This window comes from Phascolarctos cinereus, unplaced genomic scaffold (genome assembly GCF_003287225.1).
Source record: "Phascolarctos cinereus isolate Bilbo 61053 unplaced genomic scaffold, phaCin_HiC Scaffold_4;HRSCAF=312, whole genome shotgun sequence".
In the NCBI taxonomy this organism is placed as follows: Eukaryota; Metazoa; Chordata; class Mammalia; order Diprotodontia; family Phascolarctidae; genus Phascolarctos; species Phascolarctos cinereus.
Window position 1 is genome coordinate 548,089,845 of NW_027555847.1, and position 22,207 is coordinate 548,112,051.

At 36.4% G+C, this 22,207-nt stretch overlaps 1 protein-coding gene across 1 annotated transcript in view; it reads left to right on the forward strand.

The window, feature by feature from the left end:
• KIAA0319 (KIAA0319 ortholog) overlaps positions 1–22,207 on the forward strand; it is a 126,742-nt gene that overhangs the window by 15,218 nt on the left and 89,317 nt on the right. The window contains exon 2 of the mRNA XM_020986843.2: positions 14,089–14,255. Within this exon, the coding sequence (XP_020842502.1) occupies positions 14,207–14,255 (49 nt within the window). The 5' untranslated portion in view covers positions 14,089–14,206. The remainder of the gene's footprint in view (positions 1–14,088; positions 14,256–22,207) is intronic.

Here is a 22,207-nt window from a genome sequence, read left to right on the forward strand (position 1 = left end):
CTTCTTTTCCAGGCAAAATACCACTAATTCCTTCAACCATTGGACATATGACTTGGTTTACAGATCTGTCACTATCATGGATGTCCCCATGTTTATCTTAAAATGTGGCTTCTACAATTTAATACAATACCCCTGATATTTCACCACTGTAAAGTTCAGGGGCAACATCGTGTCTTTCTTTTGTACAATATGTTTCTATTATTGAAGGCTAAGGTTACTTTAGCTTTTTTGTCAGTCACTCCACATCATTGAGTCATTGAACTTGAAGCCAACTAAGATCCCTACCTCTTTTATACATGAAATACAGTTAAGCCAGTTCTTCCCGTCCTCTACTTTCATTTTAGACAAATATCATTTTTATTTTTTCCATTGTTTTTTAAAATTAATGTTAATTTTGTATTGTTTGTTATTCATGTTATATCTATTACAATTTTGATATGCTATATTTTGTTTGTATACCAAAACATTCTTCAACCCTCCCACCCCAAAAAATAACACTTAAGACTCTTCCTCCTCCTCCTCCTCCTCCTTTATCTTCCTCTTCCTCCTCCTCCTCTTCTTCTTCCCCTTCTTATATATTATTGTTTCTACTTTCACTCTTTCTTAAAGTTTCCTCAAGGTCTTTCTGTAGACTTCCAATGGTCATAATTTGAGGTTGGGAATTCATGCTCTATGCCAACATGTTTCTTTTATTTCCCCTTTTTCCTCCTTCCTTGGAAGGTGAAAAATAAATCTAGCTCTTAAATTTGAGTACTATCTCTTACATCCAAAGCAAATTCAAGAAGCCTCACTTAATGGAAATTTGTTAAGTATCAAATTTGTCTTACGCTCTTCCTGCTTTTTTTCTCCTTTCAGTACTCTTCTTTTTTATTGCAGTCTCTTTCCTTTTCTACCTCTTCCACATTCCTAGGAACCCTCATGCTTTCATTGAGGGCATTGTCTGCCTTCGATGAGCTTACATTCTTCAGGAGGAAACAACATGAACATAGATGAGTAAATACAAAATATACACCAAATAATTATAATGTAATTTTAAAAGAGAATGACTAGCAACTGGGAAAGATCAGGATAGGCCTCATGGAAGAAGTAACACTTGAGCTGAACCTTCAAGGAAGCTAGGGATTGTAAGAGGTAGAAATATAGAGGGAGAGTGTTCCAGGCATGGTTGACAGACAGCTTGTATAAAGGTGTGAAGGTGGGAGATGGAATGTGTTGCCTGAGGGATAGCAAGTAGGCCAATATGGCTACACCATAGACTATGTGGAAGGGAGAAATGTGTAAGAAGTCTAGAAATAAGATTAGTCTGGCATAACTTCTTTTTGATGAAGCCATAATGGCTCTTTGTGATCACTATTTTCTTTTCTAGATATTGATCTACCATTCCTTTCATCTCTAAGCTCTCAAATTTCCTCTTTTATCTCAAGTAAAAACTGCAATTCGTTGAAACCCTGCCGCCTTGTTTACCACTCTGCCAACACTACTTCAGGAGTGACCCACCTGGGAAAAAGAACTATTTTGTATTTTTCTTTGCTTCATGGATACCATGGCCAAGAAAACTGATCATTGAGTGAACAGCCTACTGATAACAAGTCTCTTGATATAGTTAGTCTGGTCTACAGAAAGTAGCTGTGGGCTGTTGCCAGAATTTGACTAAAAGACTTTTTCAGAAGGGTACAAACTGCCAGAACTCACATTCCATTAGCATAACTTTTGAAAACCTCCACTTTGCAATTGGAGTAAACATTGGAAAAGTAGCATTGGAGCAAGACTTGGAAGGAGCTTGGGACTAGGAATCTACAGAGAGTATTTGGGCACGGTGCCTAGACAGAGGAAGGGGGATTCCTAGACATTGCCTTCCTGTGGTCTGCACTTCCCTCTGAAGGAGAACAAATTTGGAAGTTGCTAAGGAGACATCCCTCTCACCCTCCGCAACCCTGGGCAGTCCATTTCATCCCACTTTCATCTTAGGGAAACATACATTCCCATAGTCTTATGGTATTGTCTATCCTAAAGGCTTGGCATCCCCCCAAAGAGGAGAACCAACTTGGGGTTGTTAGAGAAGAAACTTTTTTTCCTCATCAAAATCACACTTTCTAATTAATTCATGATAATAGCAGAGAGCAGAGTACTGCTCTTATATTTTCACATAGTTGCCCATTGCTTTGTTGCTCTTCTGCCTGCAAGGCTATGGACACGAGCCTCTTCTCTCCAGGACAAGACAAACGTTACAAAGCATGCAGAACAAAATGAAAGGAAGTTCAGATGAGGATACAGACAAGCAGGGGAATATTGTTACTATCATGTTAAATTTAATATGTGTTTTTAAAAACCATACATAATATTTCATAGGCTCGTATACATAGTCTCCTGGTGCTGCCCAGGAACTCCTCCTCTCACTAGAAGGCTGGGTCTCAGAACTCTAGAAACTGGAGTTGCTAGAGAGGCAACCATAAGTCTGATGCTGCCTAGAAGTCCCATTTCGTCTGTCTAGGAAGCTGGGTTATGAAACTTTCCAAGAATCAGTATTGTCTAGGAAGTTTTTCCTCATCTTTCTAAAAAGCTGGGAACTATTCAACTAGAATGTGGGGATACTATGATATGCACTATGGATGTGCACTGGAATGTGGGGATACTATGATATTAAATAACTAACGTGAAATAGGACATAGACTCATGGAGAAGCATAAACAGTGCTGAGGGAGAAAGATCATTTGAAAATGGAAAGATTAAGGAAGACTTAACAAAGGAAGTGTCATTTAAGGTTAAGATTTAAAAATTTTTTCTTAGTATGAATTTAACAGACATCAACAAGTACATACAAAGAATAGAAAAAAGGATTGTATATGAGACTATGCAATGTTATAGATAGTTTTTTAAAAGTATATGTTAAATTTAACATGATAGTAACAGTACTTCCCTGCTTGTCTATATCCCCATCTGAACTTCCATTTTCTTCTATGTGTTTTGTAGTGTTTCATTGATGCTTTTACTTTTTTTTTTTTATTAGGATTACAACCTATTCATTACCCCTACAACTTCCCCAACAGAAGCCCTCTCTTCTAACAAAGTGTAATCAAGCAAACCAATTCACCAGGTTGGCTTGACCATCTCTGAAAATGTATGTCTCATATGTACTTCTAGTCCATCACTTCTTGACCAAGAGATACGAAACATGCTTTATCATTAGTTTTCTAGCACTGTGATTGGTCATTCCATTGATCAGAGTTCTTAAGTCTTTCTGACTTGTTTTCCTTTTTGTCACTGTATGCCTTGTTCTCCTGGTTCTACTGAGCTGAGTCCTGCAGTATAGGTTTCAAAAGGTGAAGTTGGAGGGAAGACAAAGGGATTCTAGGCCTGGGAAGTAGCCTAAGCACGCCCTCTCTCCTTATTGTTTTTTTTTTCTCTTGCCCCCTTTCTATCCTTTTTGGAGGATACTAATTGCTGAATAGAAGACACAACCCATAGTTCTGACTTCAAGGTGCAGTCCTTGGGTTAGGCCTGTACCAAGAGAATGAGCACACTAACAAAGAGCTATGACCAAAATTCAACAAGGAGATAGCCCCTCACCAAAGACATACAGTATGAAGTTGCTTTAAGGTTGAATGCTTTTCCTTAAATACAAAGCCTTGGTACTATCTTTTTCACTGCTGCCCTCCCACTGGGTCCGCATTCCAGGCCCAGCAGCAGTGACAATATCAAGCATTTGACTTTCTCCCTTTCTGAGGCCCCTGTCACTGTGTATTCCAGAAACCAACAATGGTTTCTACAACTGGAAAAACAAAATCTGTACAACCAACATTTGCTTGTTGTGGCCTTGGACCAAGCTCCCTGGAGGAATCTTGGTGTATTTTCTGTTCTTCTGACTTTTGTTTGCTGGTGACACTGAATGACAATGACTGTCATAGAAAAAAAAATTAAGTGGAAATGCAGAGAAAGAGACAAAGGCAGAGAAATGTGAGTCATGTATTTTTCCCAAGAGGTAGTCACTTGTCCAGGTCTCTGCTGGATAGTTCTGGCCAGAACTTCCTAAGACCCAAGGTGGTTAGGAAGCAGCAAGCAAAAAGCATGGGATTCTGGCTGCCAAAGAAGGGATTTTGTTTCATACTTTTGACCCCAGCTGAGATGAAAGCTGTCAACTGGCTCTGAAAAATAATTGACTTTCAGAGTAGCATGGAAATTCTGTTCATGTGAAATGGAACCCATTGAATACAGAAGCCCAGAAGTAAAATGAGGCTACAGATCTGGGCCATATGAACAAAAGTCAGGTAAATTTAACCCTAATGACAATTGTTCAGTCCTCATGCAGTTTTAAATTTAAGACTGGAAAACCAAATTGTTCATAGAAAGAGAGCAGTTTTTTATAAATCAGCTTACATTTCAGTATTTAATCTGCCTTTTAAATTTTTGTTTTAGTTTTTGTTTACCAATTCAATTAAGTTTTTTTAAAAATAAGTTTTATTTTTGTTTTCTGATTTTCTGTTGGTCATTTCTAGATATAGTATCCTCCCTCCTTCTTTCCCAATTTTTTCCCTTGTTAAAAAAAAAGTTTAGGAAAAAACCCCAACAACCTAGAGACAACCATATCTGACAATGTTAACAATACTCTGCCTTAATTGGCTCTCTCTCCCTTGCCACTCCCCACCCCTCCTTAGAGGAGAAAGGCATGTTTAATTATGTATTCACTAAAACCATTGTTGATTTTTCAGATACTTAGAGTTCAGCCTTTCTTTTAGTGATCTTTTCTTTTATATCGGTGTAGTGATTATGTACATTTGTTGATTTTTTTTTCCCTGAGACTTGACAAAAATGGTTTATCCTACTGTTTCAGATCCTCTTCCACTAATTAGCTATATGATTTTGGACAAATCACTTAACCTTTCACTGTAAATCAAGGAATGATACTAATAGCAACTGGACAAACAGCTAGGTGCTGCAGTAGATAGTGTCAGGCCTGGAGTCAGAAAGACTCATCTTCTGGGGGGCAGCTAGGTGGTGCAGTGGATAGAGCACCTGCCCTGAAGTCAGGAGGAGCTGAGTTCAAATCTGGCCTCAGACCAAACACTTGACTTACTAGCTGTGTGACCCTGGGCAAGTCACTTAACCCCAATTACCTAAAAAAAAAAACAGACTCATCTTCCTGACTGCAAATCTAGCCTCAGACATTTACTGTTGTGTGACCCTGGGCAAGTCACTTAACCCTGTTTGCCTTAGTTTCCTCTTCTGCAAAATGAGCTGGAGAAAAAAATGGCAAACCACTCCAAGAAAACCCCAACTCGGGTCACAAAGAGTTGGACACAACTGAAACAACCGAACAACAACAACAAAACACTTAGACAAACCAAAGAGTTGGCTCATAAGTATAAATATATTGGACAAACACTGTGATGGTCATGGCACTGAACTAGCAGAAGGTGAAGACTGGATTCCATTGCCTTTGGGAAATGGCAAGGTTATTTTTTATGATTTCAAGCTTTTCCTTGAAATAAAGGACTATCTTTTTAAATATTGGCCTTCAGATGCTGTTGTATGACTGACTGTGAGTCATGGGGCACACTACATCCTGAAGAGCTGAAATTGAGGATGACCCAAAGGGCAATGGAGAGGGGCATGGTGAGCTTGAACAGGCTGTGACACATTACAATGAGGAATTATGAAGGAGACACAGAGTGAAGGAGGTCACCAAAGAAATGTGTGATAGAAAAAGGAGATGGGCTGCTTGTATGGAGAGTGAGGAATGAGTGATAATCAGCCAATAATCACATGTGCTCAGTGGTTATTCTGTTGTCAAAAGAAAATGAGGAAGATCTGTACTATGTTGGGTAGACCTTCATGGTGAACTGAATGATGATGATGATGATGATGATAACAGCACCTGCTAAGTGCCAAGCACTGTGCTAAGCACTTGACAAACAACCCATTTTATCCTCACAACAATTCTATGAGTAGGTGCTGTCCCCATTTTACACTTGAGGAAACTGAGGCAAACAGAGATTAAGTAACTTGCCCAAGATCATACAGCTACAAGTGTCTGAGGCAGGATTTGAACTCATCTTCCTAACTCCAGGTCCACTCCAGGAGCCACTTTGCTGCCTCCCTTATAGGAAAGCATAGAAAAGAGTTATCTAAAATGTGTGACATGGATAGGTTGTGACGTGAATCTTTTAAGAGGAACCATAAACATTGATGAAATTGACATTCCATTTCAGTATTTAGGAACATTGATTTAGAGTTAGAAGGGGCCCTCTAGTCCAATCTCCTCATTTTACTAATTAGGAGTATTGGGACACAGAGCAGGGGTGGGAAACCTGCAGCCTCGAGGCCACGTGTGGCCCTCTAATCCCTCAGGTGCAACCTTTTGACTGAGTCCGAGTTTTACAGAACAAATCCTTTTATTAGGGGGATTTGTTCTGTGATGTTTGGATCCAGTTAAAGGGCTGCACCTGAGGATCTAGAAGGCCACATGTGGCTTCTAGGCCACAGGTTCCCCACCCCTGGGTTACAGTATGAAAAACTGAGAAATAAGTAATAAAAAAAAATAGAACTTGAGAACTGCAAAAAAGATTACGAAAGTGTTACTAAGTTCCTAAGAAGGAAAGATCACTTGTGACTGAGAGGATCAAGAAGGCTTGAGGGGGTGGCATTTAAACTGGTTCTTGCAGCAATTTGTAAGAATTCAACAGGAGGAGTTGGGGTGAGGTTGGAGGGAGAAGGTATTCTAGGAACCATGATAGCATGATCTCACTGGTTTTTGTCTTTTCCTCCATCCTCTTCTTTTAAAAAATATTTTCATTTAATTAGTTAAATATTTTCCAAATATAATAAAACATTTTTACCATTCATTTTGTAAAATTTTGGGTTCCAAATTCTCTCCCTACCCCAGCCCTTGAGAGGACCAGCAGTATGATATCAATTATACATGTGAAGTCATGCAGAACATATTTCCATATTAGCCATGTTACAGAAGAAGTAACACACACACACACACACACACACACACACACACACACACACAAAACCAAAAAAACTAAAGAAAGTTTGAAAAGTATGTTTCAATCTGCACTCAGAGTTTATTGGTTCTTCTGAGATGGAGACCACTTTTTATCAATCTATCCTCTCCTGAGGAAACCAAATGAGGAACAGGAAATGCTTTCTATTCTTTGAAGTACTACCTAAATATGATTGTTTTTCTTTGCTATTAAGTTGTAAAAGAAATCTCTTGCCATCAGTTGTTTCACACTTTGGTGACCACTTTTCTTTATCCCGTATCACAGTTTTGTAAGTTTTGTCCAAGTGAATGGAGGACAGCTGAATCTGACTATCATTTGGGGGGAAAATGCCTTTCAAATAACCATGTGGGGCAGCTAGGTGATGCAGTGGATAGAGGACCGGCTCTGGAGTCAGGAGAACCTGAGTTCAAATTTGGCCTCAGACATGTAACACTCACTGGCTGTGGGACTCTGGGTAAGTCACTTAACCCCCATTGCCTAGCAAAAAAACCCCAAACCAACAAAATAACCATATGACATATCTTTTGTTACAGTTTTTACTCTCATGATAGTGTTTGCTTTTCTGCCTTCCCTTACTATTAAATTTTTCTTAATTATATTAAAAGTTCATGTAAATGAATGTTGTACTGCCTAGGTATTGACTCGGGATTCTGAGAGAGAACTGGCTTGAATTGTCAACCAAGTTGAGTGAGCTATATTCAGTCCTCAATCTTTCATGCTTCTTTGGGAAGGAAGGAATTGTAGATAACTTTGGTCACATTAAAACGAATTAAATTTTAAAAATTCAGTTGTAAAAATAGAGATTCAAAGGTGAATACATGAGCACAAGAAAAGAAAATAAGAAAAATAAGCATGACAATATAAAAACCAACTAGAGGATATAATCAGTGACTGTGCACATCTGTCTGATTGTTAACACTATATAAAGAATGTCTACTGACTTTGGTCACTTTCCTAAGAACCAAGAAATGTTGATAAAGCCAATGTTGAAATGATAAGTATTCGGTAAAATACTCTTCCTGATAGGAAAATCAGGATATAATTATTCTATCCCCACCTCCCTTTGCTGCCAATTTCAGGATCAAATTCAGCTTGATCACTCCCCCCCCCCAACCTCAGGCCCTCAAATAGAGCTTATTTACTTGGCTTAGGATTACTAAACTATCTTTTCTGTTATATTTGATGCTTATATGACAGAATCACAGAAATTGAGAGTTGGAAGAGACTTTAGCATTCATCTAATCCAACCCAGACACAAAAGGAATTCCCTCCTATATCTTTTTAAACAGTTTTTATTTATTTTGTTTTTAATTTATGGAATAAAACGAGCATTTCCATGAGATATTATAATAAAAAATACGATTGCACATGAAACTGCAATTCAGTTATGTACAACTTGCTACTCCTTTTAAATATATAATAAAGTTATCATATATAATAAAGTTATCCAGTTTTTTCTCCCACCCCCATCTTTCCTAGAGATGGCTACCACTAGATACAAATACCAAACAGAACAAATATAATCTTTTCTTGACATGACAGCTATCTTGTCTTAAACATGCCCAGGTCCTTCAGCTTATCCTCATATGTCATGGAATCAAGGCCTTTTACCATTCTGGTTGGACTCCTCTTGACACACTCCAACTTATCAATATTCTTCTCAAATTGTTGTGTCCAGACCTGAACAAAGTACTCCAGATGAAGTCTGATGAAGGCAGAGCATAGTCCCTGTTTCTGGAAGCTATACATGCCCTTCCTAATGTAGCCCTAGATCACATTAGTTTTTTTGGGTTCCTCATCTCACCATCCACCAAAGCCTACAAAACTTTTTGAGAACAACTTCTGTATAACTGTTGTTCCTCCATCTTCTACTTGTTTAGTCTCTTTCTGTCTCTGTCTCTGTTTCTACTTGCCTTCTTGAATCATATGTACTTCTGACATTTTCCATGATCTTCAATATTACCAAAGTGGTTACGTAGTCACATCTCTCATGCTATCCTTTATTCTTGTGGACAAGTTGGAGGGATGCAGGTAGGCTGATAATACTCAAAAAAGCATACTCATTAATAGGTAACCGTCAATTTCAAATAATTCTTCTAGTGGTATGTCCCAGGAACCCATGCTTGCCTCTTTGCTATGATTACTTTTATGAATGTTTTGGATGGTAAGCATGTTTGTCAAATTTATGCAATATGGCATGCTCATCAAATTTGCAGACTACTCAGAACTGGGGAGGTTGACAGTGTCAAGGTCCAAAGAAACTTCAACAGGCTCGAATGATGAACTGAAAGTAGAAAGATGGAATTTAATGCGAATAAATATGAAGTCTTACTTTGTATGAAAAAGATCAGCTTCCAAAGTACAAATGGGGGAGGTATGATTAGACAATAGTCTGTCTGAAAAGGATCTGGGAATTTTAGTGGACTGAAAACTCAATATGAGTCAACACTATGACATAAAAACTAAGAAAGCTAATGTGATCCTAGTAGCATTAAGAGTGGCAGTGTGTCCAGAACACAGTGTACTTTGTTGTAGTCAAAACACACGTAGACTATTATTGCATTCATTTGTGAATTCCATATTTTAGAAAGGACATTGAGAATCTGCAGTGTATCCTGGGGTAGGTAGTCAGGATGATGAGGGGACTGGAGACTGCTATAAAATGATTGGTTGAAGGTACTAGCTGGAAATGTTTAGCCCTGAGAAGAATTTTTTTAGGGGAGTGGGTATCTTCAAAATCTTAGGGACTGTCACATGGAATATGGATTAGACTTAACTTGCTTGGTAAAACAATGCAGAACTAGGAGAGGTGACTAGAAGTCACCAAGTGGCAAATTTAAACTTAATGTCAAAAACTTCCTAGCAGTCAGAGCTATGCAAAAGTCAAATCGATTGTGTCTGTAAGCAGTAGGTTACCTTTTCCTAGGAATCCCTTTATCAGCATAAAAGTCAGTATAAGCCATAGTTGATAGACTTGGGGAACGTCTGTGAAGGGATTATGGTGTACGTATTTATTCACCTAGATGATTCTTGAGGTCCCTTCCCAATCTCAAGATTCTGTTATTTATAGTTTTGGTACATGATCACTTTGCGACAGGTGACCCTACCAATTGAACTCTTCAGTGTAAACAATGTAAACTTTTCCTGAGCCACCTTTTTTTAACCTCCTTCTTTTTTATTCTTTGTTGTGAGGGATGTTTCTCAAGTGTTGGGGGCAGAAGAAGTGTATGTTGGGAAATGTATAAAAATAAAAAGTTTTAAAGTCACCTTTACCAATGCCTGGCATATAGTAAGTGTACAATAAATATTTATTGACTGACTGACCCTGAAGAGATAAATTAAATGTGTGTGATTTTTAATCTGCTAGTTATCTTACTACTGATAGCCATTTGTCATCAACATAAAAGGTCAATGAATTTGAGACATTTGTCATTTTTGTAAAAGAAAAATATGTAATATATTTAAGTTTGACAATTAAGCACTTTGCCAAGCATAACCAGTGAAGAGCTATGTAGAGAAAATATTGGTATATATAACTTTGAAGAGAAAGGTCAAGGATTTTTGGAGGTCTTTTTGTTATCAATAGCACTTGCCAAATAAATACTTGATAGTAAAATATTTGCATTTTTTCAAAATTTGAATCTAGAATTCTACATACAATTATATATATATTGCATCTCTCTCCTCATATATTTTTTTAGATACATATTTTTTCTTCCTGTGGCTTGTTTCATGAATTCAGGATTTAGCTAAGAGTCTAAGTTAAAGCCAAATAGGCCAATATTTCAAATACTCATGGATCTATGATTCAAGTACCTACTATGTGTCAAGAATATTCTAGACACTGGGTATTCAAAGACAAGTTTAATGTAGTTCCCACCCTCAAATATTTTTCATTTTGCCAGGAGAGACAATTTCTTAGGCACTTACCAAACACTGTGCTAACTGCTAGGAATACAAACACAAAACCAAATCTAGTTCCTTCCCTCAAGATGAAGATGTGCCTGGTGACAGGGCAGATGGCAAGAAGATGACTGGAGTGGAGTGTAAAGATGGACTGGGGTCAGCCAAATATAGTAGAATATGTGATACCTGTCAATAAAGGTAGCTGGGAGCTCATGGTGGGAGTTTTATTTTATTTTATTTTATGTTTTTTTTCCCATATGCTTTTGAGTTGAAAATTTTTCTCCCTTTTCCTCCCCCCCACCCTCCCCAAGACGGCGTACAATCTGACATAGGTTTTACATTTACATACCCGTTAAACATATTTTCACATTAGTGAAGTTGTAAGTAAAAATTAAAACCAATAGGAGGAACCATCAGAAAGATGAAACAAAACTCAACAGAAGGTAAAAATAAGTGATAGCGATTGGACTTTCATAGTTCTTTCTTTGGATGTGGACAGCATTTCCCATCCGGAGGCCTCTGGAGATGTCTTAGATCCTTGTAATGCTGAGAAGGGTTCAGTTTAACATTCTTAGTCATTGCATAACATGGCTGTTATTGTGTACAAAGTCCTCTTGGTTCTGCTCACTTCACTCAGCATCAGACCATATAAGTCTTTCCAGGTTTTTCTGAAGTCAGCATGTTCATCATTTCTTACAGCACAATAGTATTCCATTACATTCATATACCACAACTTGCTCAGCCATTCCCCAATTGATGGGCATCCTTTCAATTTCCAATTCTTTGCCACCACAAAAAAAGCTGCTATGAATATTTTTGTACATGTGGGCCTTTTCCCATTTGTTTGATCTCTTTGGGTCATGGTGGGAGTTTTAGAGCTGAAAGAGTTAATCTCCCAGGAGGATGGATGGCAATACTCACATACATGATATAAAAAAAATACACAGTAATTTGGGAAGATAGGTACTAGAGGCTGGGGCTATTGGGAAAGGCTTCATGTAGAAGGTTATGCTTTAGCTGAGTCTTAAAGAAAACTAGGGTTTCTTAGAGGTAGAAGTGAGGAGACAAGTGAATTTGAGGTATGGTGAACAGTCAATGCAAAAACATAGAGATGGGAGAATTCTCTGTGAAGAATAGCTTGACTGACCTGTGGAGTATGGCAATGGAAGTAGTGTGTGGTAAGGCTACAAAAATAGTTTGGAGCTAGGTTGTGAAGGACTTTAAATGGCAAATAGGAGTTTTATTTGATTCTAGCAGTAACAGGAGCCACTGCAGTTCATAGAGTTGGGAAATGTCATGATCAGACCTATGCTTTAGGAAAATCATTTTGGCAGCTATGTGACAAGTTCCCCTTCCTTTTCTCCCTTTTTGTTTCTTTTTTTAAGAGTATCAAAATATAACAAAACTACTCCCATATTCCCTGGCTTATTTAACTCCCTCTATGTTCCCTGATGAAATTAGTGTTCTGAGGGGACAGTTGTTTCCTCTCTCCCTGTTAGAAGGTAAGCTTCATGCTTGTATAATTCCTTCTGATTGCTCAGTTGCATTTACCTTATGTTTCCTTCAATTCTTTTGTTTGGTTTTTGAAGTTTCTTCTTAGCTCTGGGCTTTTCCTTAGGAATGCTTGGAAGTCCTCTATTTTGTTAAAGATCTAATTTTTCTTCTGTAGGATTATACTCAGTTTTTCTGAGTAAGTTATTCTTCATTGTAAATCTATATATTTTGCCCTTTGGAATAATGTATTCCAAGCTCTCTTTTTTATATATTGGTAGCTGCCAAATCTTGTGTTATTCTCACTATGACTCCCTGGCCCTTGTAATCTTTCTTTCTTTCTGTTCGTAGTATTTTTTAATTTGGTCTAGTAGTTCTGAATGTTGATTATGATATTCCTAAGAGTTTTTATTTTGAAGTCTCTTTTAGGAGATAACCAATGAATCCTTTCTGTTTTCACTTTGCCCTCTGGTTCTAAAGAGGTCTGGGCAGTTTTCATAATTTTGTTTTGTTTTGTTTTTAGTTATGGCTTTCAGGTAGTCCAGTGACGCCTATATTTTTTCTCTTTGACCTGTTTCCGAGGTCAGTGGTTTTTTGATATGAGATAACTTACATTTTTCTTTCTATTTTCTATCTTCTAACTTTGTTTTAATATTGTTGTCTCATGTAATCATTAACTTTCCATTGTTCTATTCTAATTTTCAGGGCGTCTGTTACTTGAGGAAGGTTTTACTAGCTGTATTACTAATCTGTTTCTCCTTCCAAGTTTTTCCTCTAGAACTCTCATTTATAATATTTTAAAACTCATATCATTTCTTCTAGAAATTCTAGCCAACTATGTGGCCAAGCTGTGTTTTACTCTTAAGCTTTGGTTGTGGAGTTACAGTTGCTTTGTCCTTTTAGGTTGGTATCTTGAGTGTCCCTGGTTTCATAATTGGTCTTTATCATCAATATCTTTTTTTACTTATTCTTGCAGCCTTACTTCCCAAATTGGGAATTTATGTTAAGGACAAACTCTGTGTAGTTTTGATAGGAATGCTGAGGCCATATTTGGTTCTGTTCTATCTTATGTAGGATATGTTACTGTTTTCTCTGAGTATTAAATGCTATGTTCTTCAAGGAGCTCATGGAGTAGGTCAGGTGAGAGAGCTGGAAACTTTCAGCACACCCTAAGCAATATGATCTAGAGTTCAATCTGATTGCTACCCTCCTGGTATGGTCTTTGCAAGATCCAGGCTCTTGTCTGGGTATGGGCAAAACAATTGTAGGCTTGTTCCTGTTTGGAGTTCCAGTAAACAGATACTGGTCCTAGCCCCTGACAACTAGCTAGAAAATTCTGCTGGTTCAGAACAATATAAGTCTAGTCTCATTATGGGTCTAAATTTCTTTTCCTGGTTATTTTGTCTTTAGGCCCCAGCCCAGGTGTGTGAACTAAAACCAACATCCTGATCTAGGGTCAGCTTGATAGAGCTGTAAGCTCACCCCTGCTCTGAAATACATTGCTCAGGGTAACAAGATATTAAGTAGCTGAACCAAAACTTGGAACTAGGTCTTCCAGTGTTCCTTCTGTGTACCATGCTATGATCCAAGTAGATAGCTTTTGTACAGGTGGGGTAACCAAGAAAGAATTTAACATACTTTTCAATTACTCTATTTCTTTCTTGTCTCTTCTTTGTCTTTACAGTCATTTGGGGCCAGAATTATATGTAAAGCATCATTAAAGGAAACCAGCTACTGTGTACTCTCTCAAGGTCAGGAGTCAGAAAACCACGGGCAAGTTGTCCGTGTGGCACAGAAAGACTATGGATTCAGGTGTACGTTCTGCATTGTTGCTGCTGGGGCTCATTGCAGGTAGGAATCTTTCACTTCTCAAGACCCATACATCATCCTTGAGTACCCTGAGCACAGAAGAAAAAGTAATTTTTAAAAAAATTTTAATTTTATATTATTTTCAAGCAAAGATCATTTGTCTCTCCCTCCACTTCCTTCTATTCTGCCCTTCCCCACCATATGAGAAAGCAAGACCAACCAAACCCCAGTTACAAACATGTAAAGTCAAGCAAAACAAAATTTCTCATTGGCCATTTCTTTGAAAAGAAAATCTCAATCTACAGTTTGAATCTATCATCTCTATTAGAAGGTGGATAGCATCATGAGTCCTAAGGAATTCGGGTTGGTCATTGTGTTGATCAGAGTTCCCAGGTTTTCTTCCTGTGTGTATGTATATGTATATATATACACAAATACATGTGTATATGTGTATGCATGTATACATATATGTATATATGTGCACAAAATTTTCTTATGTGTACATATATAGATATATAAATAAACATGTATTTCTTTGTAAATATTATATATAAATATATGTATAAAGTATATATACCTATGTATATATACATGTAGCTATACAGACATATGTATTATGTATATATAATGTACATATAACATATATTATATATATGTATTTCATTTAAATCAGCCCAGATCTACTTTCTTAACCTCCCACCCCAACCCTTTGAAAACACCTCAACCACTGAAAACATAAGAAAAACAAAACCCTTTATACACATATATAATCAATGAAAATAAATTTCTAACCTGGCTGTATACTTAGAAATATTTCTCTCATTTTATATCTGAGTCCTTTACCTCTCTTAATAGGAGGTAGGTAGCAAGTTTTCTCATTAGTTCTCTGGAATCCTGGTTGTTCATTACACTGATAAGAGTTCAGCATGATAATATTCTATTATATTTATATACCATAATTTGTTCATCCATTCCTAAACTTATGGGTACTCCTTTGGATTTCCATTCTTTACCACCACAAAAAGAGGTATAAATATTTTGTACATCCTTAGAATTTATTTTGTTTAGGATTAATCCCTCCCTTAATTTACCCTACCCCTAATTCTCCCTCCCTGTTTCACCCCTTTCCTCTCCTTCACTATGTGTAATAACTTTCCTTTTCCTTTTCCATTGTTCCCTCTTCCTTCTCCTCCCAGTGCATTACTCTTTCCCTCTCTTTCTATTCTTAAGATCGTTGGAAGGACCTGAAATCAAATCCAGCCTTAGATACTTACTAGCTGTGTGACCCTGGGCAAGTCATTTAACCCCTGTTTACCTCAGGTTCCTCAACTATAAGATGGGGATAATAATAGCTTCTACCTCGAAAGGTTGTTTTGAGGATCAAATGAGATAACTGTAAAGCACTTAGCACAGTGCCTGGCACATAGTAAGCACTATATAAATGTTAGCTATTATTATTACTAAATTATGTGTGATCCTGATAGTGGCAATTTCTTTCTGGCTGCCTACAGCATTTTTTTCTTTGACCTGGAAGCTCTGGATTTTAACTGTGATGTTCCTGGGAGTTTTCATTTTGGGGTTTCTTTCAGGAGGTGACCTGTAGATTCTTTCTATTTCTACCTTGCCTTCTGATTCTAAGAGATTTGGGTAGTTTTCTTCTAAGATTTCTTGAAATATGGTATCTAGATTCTTTTTTTGTTGTTGTTCATGCCCATCAGATGGGCCAGTGATTATTAAATTTTTTCCTTGAATTGTTATCTAAATCATTTGTTTTTTCTGTGCAATGCTTTATATTTTCTTCTATTTTCTTTTATGCCTTGTGACTTCATTTTAATATATCTTGTTTCCTCATGGAGACATTGTATTCATTGATATGTACTCTCATGACCAGAGTTTGAATGGAGTCTAGAAGGTCAAAGCTTAGAAGCATTTGTGATGAGAAGTGTTTTTCTGAATTTAAAAAAAAAATGTGTTTCAGAAAGAAGTTCAATTAATTAGGTAAATGCTACCTTGCCCTATAAATTATTTTAAATTCTGAGTCTAAATTTCTTACAAAATATATGGCTGCTGGGTATATTAGATGACTATCAACATGGCTTATATTTAATGATACTAGATGCTATCTAAAATGCCTATAATTAATATTTTAGGAGTGAACTAAGTGCAGTACTTTTTTTTTCTTTCTGTACCCATTTTTTTCATGTCAAGAAAAAGTTTTACTCCTTTCTAAGAATGTTTCAGGTGCCTCTTTTATTACTGAATGTCCATCTTTTTTCATTTATGGTTAAGCTCAGATTTTCTAGCTAGGTAGGTTGCATGATGAGTTCCATTGCTCTTTGAAACGTTATTCCATTCTCTTCTGAGTTTGCTGGTGGGTTCATAATAGTTTTTGTGTTATTCAGATTTTTTTGCCTTCATATTTGAAGGTCATTCTCCTGATTGCTTGCAAAACTTGTTTCTGAATTGAATTATTATATTTAACCATGTGTCTTGTAGTACGTTCTTCGGGTTGTTGGTTTGTTTATTTGTTTGTTTGTTTGTTTTTTCTGGAGTCAATCTATGAATTCTTTCAACTGATACTTCATTTTCTGTGTTCAGAAGTTCTAGACAGTTATTTCTTGAATTTGGTGTTAAGATTTTTGTTTCATTGTAGTATGGGAGACTGATGATCCTTAAGTTGTTTCCACATGTCCTGTCTTCAAACTTTGTATGTTTTGCTTGCATAGTAAGTATATTTTCTTTTAGTACTTTTTTTTTGGCTTCTCTTCTTCTAGAGTGTCCTTCACTTCTGTGTATTTGCATTCCAGATCTATTGTTCTCTCTTTTGTCTCTTTGGTGAAACTTGCCTATTGTTGGTTCCAGTTCCTCTATTTTGTCCATTAATTTTGCTGTTTAAGCCATAGATTCTACTTTCACAATTCTCATTTCTCTTTTAAAATAAGAAGCAATGTGTGGTGATTCCATGTTCTCCTCACATTCTGTAGGATCCTCTGTTTCATCAAGTGTTTGATCATTTTCCTTTGTTTTGTATGTGTTTTTGCACATAATAAGCACATCAATGCTTTATTGCTCATTCATATCATGAAGTAAATGATGGCACAACTTTTAGAGGTTCTGGTTTGTTTCTACAACAGCATACACTGCTAAATAAATTATTCTCTGGATGTAACTACTTGGTTTCTTTATTCCACTGTAAAAATAGTGGCAACATTCTGTGCTGCAAATGAACTCTGAAGGATTGTAGAAAAGCTCAGTGCCACACCAAACTCCTCCCAGAGTACTGGAGATGCAAAATACAGAAATCAACCCCATAGCACTAATGCAGCAGCACTAATACATGTTGTAGATCAAGCCATATACTAATTTTAGAGGGGAGATTTACACATCAACAAAGTCTCCAAGAAAATTCAGTAGATATCAATACCATGAAACAAAAGACCAAAGTAATACAATAATGATCATCAATATTAAATAGCCCAATTCTTCTTGTAACTTGGCTACCCACTCCCAATGTTCAGTCATTCAGCACATTTCATCTTGAGTCCCAGATGTCCCTTGTAGTCTTCTGGTCCCTGGAAATATCATCCCTTGGACATTTCAGAATAGGTCTTATTCTTAGGGCAGCTCTGAAGTGATCTCTTTCCAATGGATTTTCTTCTTGGATCCACGTCACTTGCAGAGTCAGTAATTCTGCTAAATTCTACAATTTAGTATACTCTCTTAAATTTGCTTTTTCCAGTAACTAGGTCATGTGGTAAAAACCAGCTCAAGCCTTGTCATTCTAATCTTATTGACAACAGAGCTAGAAGAACATAAGTTAAGAACTATAGTTCACTTGAACCTTCAGAGAATTCCAGTTATTACATACCTCTCTGATTCTATCTTTCTTCTTTACAATCATCAGTGTAATTTTATATGTAGAATCCTGAACCCAGTTTTTAGAAGTTATTATTATAACATGTTCAGTGCCTGTATATATAATCATCTGGTCTTGTTGCTTTCTCAAATTTTTTTCACTCCTCCTAATTCCCCTTGTAGGAAGAAGAGAAACTTTAATGATCTAATCCTATACATGATTCACATACATAGCTACTAGCACTCATTGTAAGTAGATGCTTTTTATCCCTAGGTTCAATATTACACAAATGAAATTGTTTAAAAGGTGTTTATTCAACTCCAAATGTAACAAATAGTAAAAGACTTGGAAAGTGATATGTAAATATGCTAAGTAATTAATCCCAAATTGTCTTTAGAAAACAATTTGTACAAAATGAATTGTGTTTAGCAAAATATGTTCAGTTGTTAACCATGCTTAAGATTTTACACATTTTTAGAAGCCCTTTAAACAATGGGAACATCTTTAGGATAACTCTTGAGTAGTTTACATTTTTGGGTTTTGTTTTTTTTTTTTGGCAAGGCAATTGGGGTTAAGTGAGTTGCCCAGGGTCACACAGCTAGTAAGTATCAAGTCTGAGACTGGATTTGAACTTGGGTCCTCCTAACTCCAGGGCCAGGGCTCTATCCACTGCACCACCTTGCTGCCCCTCTTGAGTAGTTTGCATGTTATTTCAGGATATGCTAGTTGATTTCAGCACATGCTTTAAAATTCAGTTGTTTTTCAGTCATGCCCAACTCTTTATGACCTCATTTGGGTTTTTTTGGCAGAAACACTGGAGTGGTTTGCCATTTCCTTCTCCAGCTCATTTTACAGATGAGGAAACTGAAGCAAACAGGGTTAAGTGACTTGCCAAGAGTCACACAGCTAGGTGTGTGAGGCCAGATTTGAACTGGCATTTCCTAACTCTGGGCCTGGCCCTTTATCCACTACACCACTTAGCTGCCCTACGTGCACTACACACAGGTTATCTTACAATAAGGTTATCTCCACAATCAGTTACCTTGGTGGAGAGTAACTCATGAACTTTCTTGTGTTACCTAAGTGGAAAATCCAATTTTACTTAGGTTTATTATTTTAAACATACAAGTTTTATTCCCAGATAAAATAACAAACCTAAGTAAAATCAGATTTCCATTAAGATAACTCAATGTAACATATAAAAAGTCCAATTTTTTAAAAGAAAGTTAAAAATAAATAATTTTTTAAAATTAAAAAATGTTACTGTTAGTGATTATAAATCCAGATTTAATTTTGTCCTGAAACTAAATCATAATGTGATCTCATTTACAATGAAATGTGTTTTCCTATTAGTAAAATTGTAGTGAATCAAAACCAAGTTAAAAATACACATTTATTATTTGACATTAAAGCAGAAAAAAAATAATGCTGGAAAATGCATGATCAAAAAAATCGGAATCAAAAACTCTAGCCTCAGAAATTTATTAGCTGTGTAACTTCTCCTCTGTTTACCTCAGTTTCCCAATCTGTAAAGAAGAAAATGAAATAATAGCACCCACTTCCTGGGGTTATTTGTGAGGATCATATGATTATAAAATGCTTAACACAGTACCTAGCATATGGTAAGCACTATATAAATGTTAATGTAATTACTCTATGCTGGAGTAATATATGTATAACTTTATACTGGGTTTTAGATGTGATTAATATAAAATGCTAAAGGTGTTAAGATGAATGATTTTCTGTGTAAGATAATTTTCTATGTAGGATAATTCAACTGAATTGAAGTCACCTGACTGGTAATGGATTTGTTTCATGTTTTAAATAAAGCAACTTCTCTTTTAATCTTTTTTTTTTTTGGTTAGGCAATGGGGTTAAGTGACTTGCCCAGGGTCACATAGCTAGTGTGTGTTACGTGTCTGAGGCTGGATTTGAACTCAGGTCCTCCTGAATCCAGGGCCAGTGCTCTATCCACTGTGCCACCTAGCTGCCCCCCTTCTCTTTTAATCTTAATCTGGATGTTGTTAGATTGTGAACTGAATTGCTAAAAGTAGAAAAAAGTTTGAAATCTGTTATTTTAGCTCTGCTGATCATGTCTTGTAATATCCTGAAGTACTGTAATTTAAGAAACTAGAATCTCCCAGGTTTGCCTATAGTAAAGAGGAAATTTCACCAAAATTTATTTGGCTATCACTTATGAAATTGTTAATCAAGTTAAGGGGGGATGGGGAATATTGTTATAATGTTAAAACCTAGCAAGTATTTAAATGGGTATATTTTTAGTCCTGTGAAAGAACTTTCTGTGTTATGAAATTTCTAAACAATAAATTGGCTTACTGAATAAATGGGATCCCCTCTTCCACTCCTTGAACAAAATGGAAGTGAAATTTTTAAGCCTGCTTATAGTAAAGAGTGAGTTTCCTCTAAGGTTATCTACCTATCCCTTGTGAAGCTTATACATAGAATAGCATATATTGAAGTTATATCTTCAGCCAACAGTCTCAGCAATCTTTTTATTTTTACTTTGAAGAGTGAATATACAATACCTTAAGAGATGGATGTCTGTTAGTCTACAGTTTTACAGCTATGACTTATGAAAAGTCTGAGAGGCATAATTTCTGGGTAATGAATAATTAATAAAAGGAAGGGGAAAACACCCTCAGGGCTCAAATGTGTATACATTGGCAATCCAATAGTATTTCTGAAGGAACTGCTGAGCTAAAGCTGGCCACAAGAGACATAATTTCTGGGTAATTAACCATTGTACTAATTATGGCTAGTGAATAATTAATAAAAGGATGGTCATTTGGCTTTCTCTGGAAATCTAAAGACAAATCATGGAGGCTGCTCGGCTTATATGCCCTTGGAATAGTGGGTGTTCCCAACAGGTGGAAATCAACCCTAGTTAACAATTACTGAGACAATGAATATTATGAGAGGTAGGCCTATTCTAATGAGGGACTGGGGGAATATGACCTTAATTACTCTTTTCTACCCAGACCTCCCCCAGCCTTTGGCAATATAGACAAAGGGATCTCTTGGGGGGGCCCCCCAAGCCTGTCTAAGTAGAACATAATGGGCCAGAATTCATCTAGATTAGATTCTCTTTGTAAGATTTCCTAATTGGATGGGGTAAGAATTCCACTTAGATAAGATGATCTTAGCAGAGGTAAATTTTTGGACAAGATCCGAAATCTCCTTGAGAGACTGGACTTTGAATGAAAAAATAGAAAAGAAAAAAAACCCAAACCCTGGATTCCCTCCCCTGCTCATATTAATTGGTAATTAATATAAGAGAGAAATAATCATTTCTCTCAACAAGAAAGTTCATAAGTTACTCTCCACTAAGATAACTGATTGCAATGACATTCTGTTTCTTAAAACAAAAACAGAAGTTTCTGACCTTAACCTTAGAAATTAATAGATTTATATCTTTGTTTCATAAGCTCTTTTGTCTTCTGAAAGAATGAGATATTTTGGGTACTTAATCTTATACATATGACAAGCAGTAATTTAACTCTTGCTTAGGATATGGAATGACTACAAATTCAGATCGAAAATAGTAAGATCTTTCCCACTTTGCAGCTTATTAGAGTAAATCAGATGTTTTAGTATTAATCTAATAGATTCTGTATTGCAGTGAAAACTTCTATTGTTTGCCTACCCTAATAATGGACATTTGCTATAAGAGGAAGAAGTAGGGATATGATTATAACAGGCTCAAAACTGGTCCTCCAGGCCTAAGCCTAAGGTCACAGAATGACGCTACATAAGTATACAAGGATAAAGCCAAGTACTGTATTAAGCACTTTATACTCATGTGATTCTTACAAATAACCCCAGGAGGTAGGTGCTATTATTTCATTTTCTCCTTTACAGATTGGGAAACTGAGGTAAACAGAGATTAAAGTTATATAGCTAATAAATTTCTCAGATTAGAGTTTTTGATTCAGATTTTTTTGATCATGCATTTTCCAGCATTATTTTTTTTCTGTTTTAATGCCAAATAACAAATGTGTATTATTAATTTGGTTCTGATTTACCACAATTATCCTAATAAGAAAACATATTTCATTGTAAATGAGACCACATTATGATTTAGTTCCAAGACAAAATTAAATCTGGATTTATAATCACT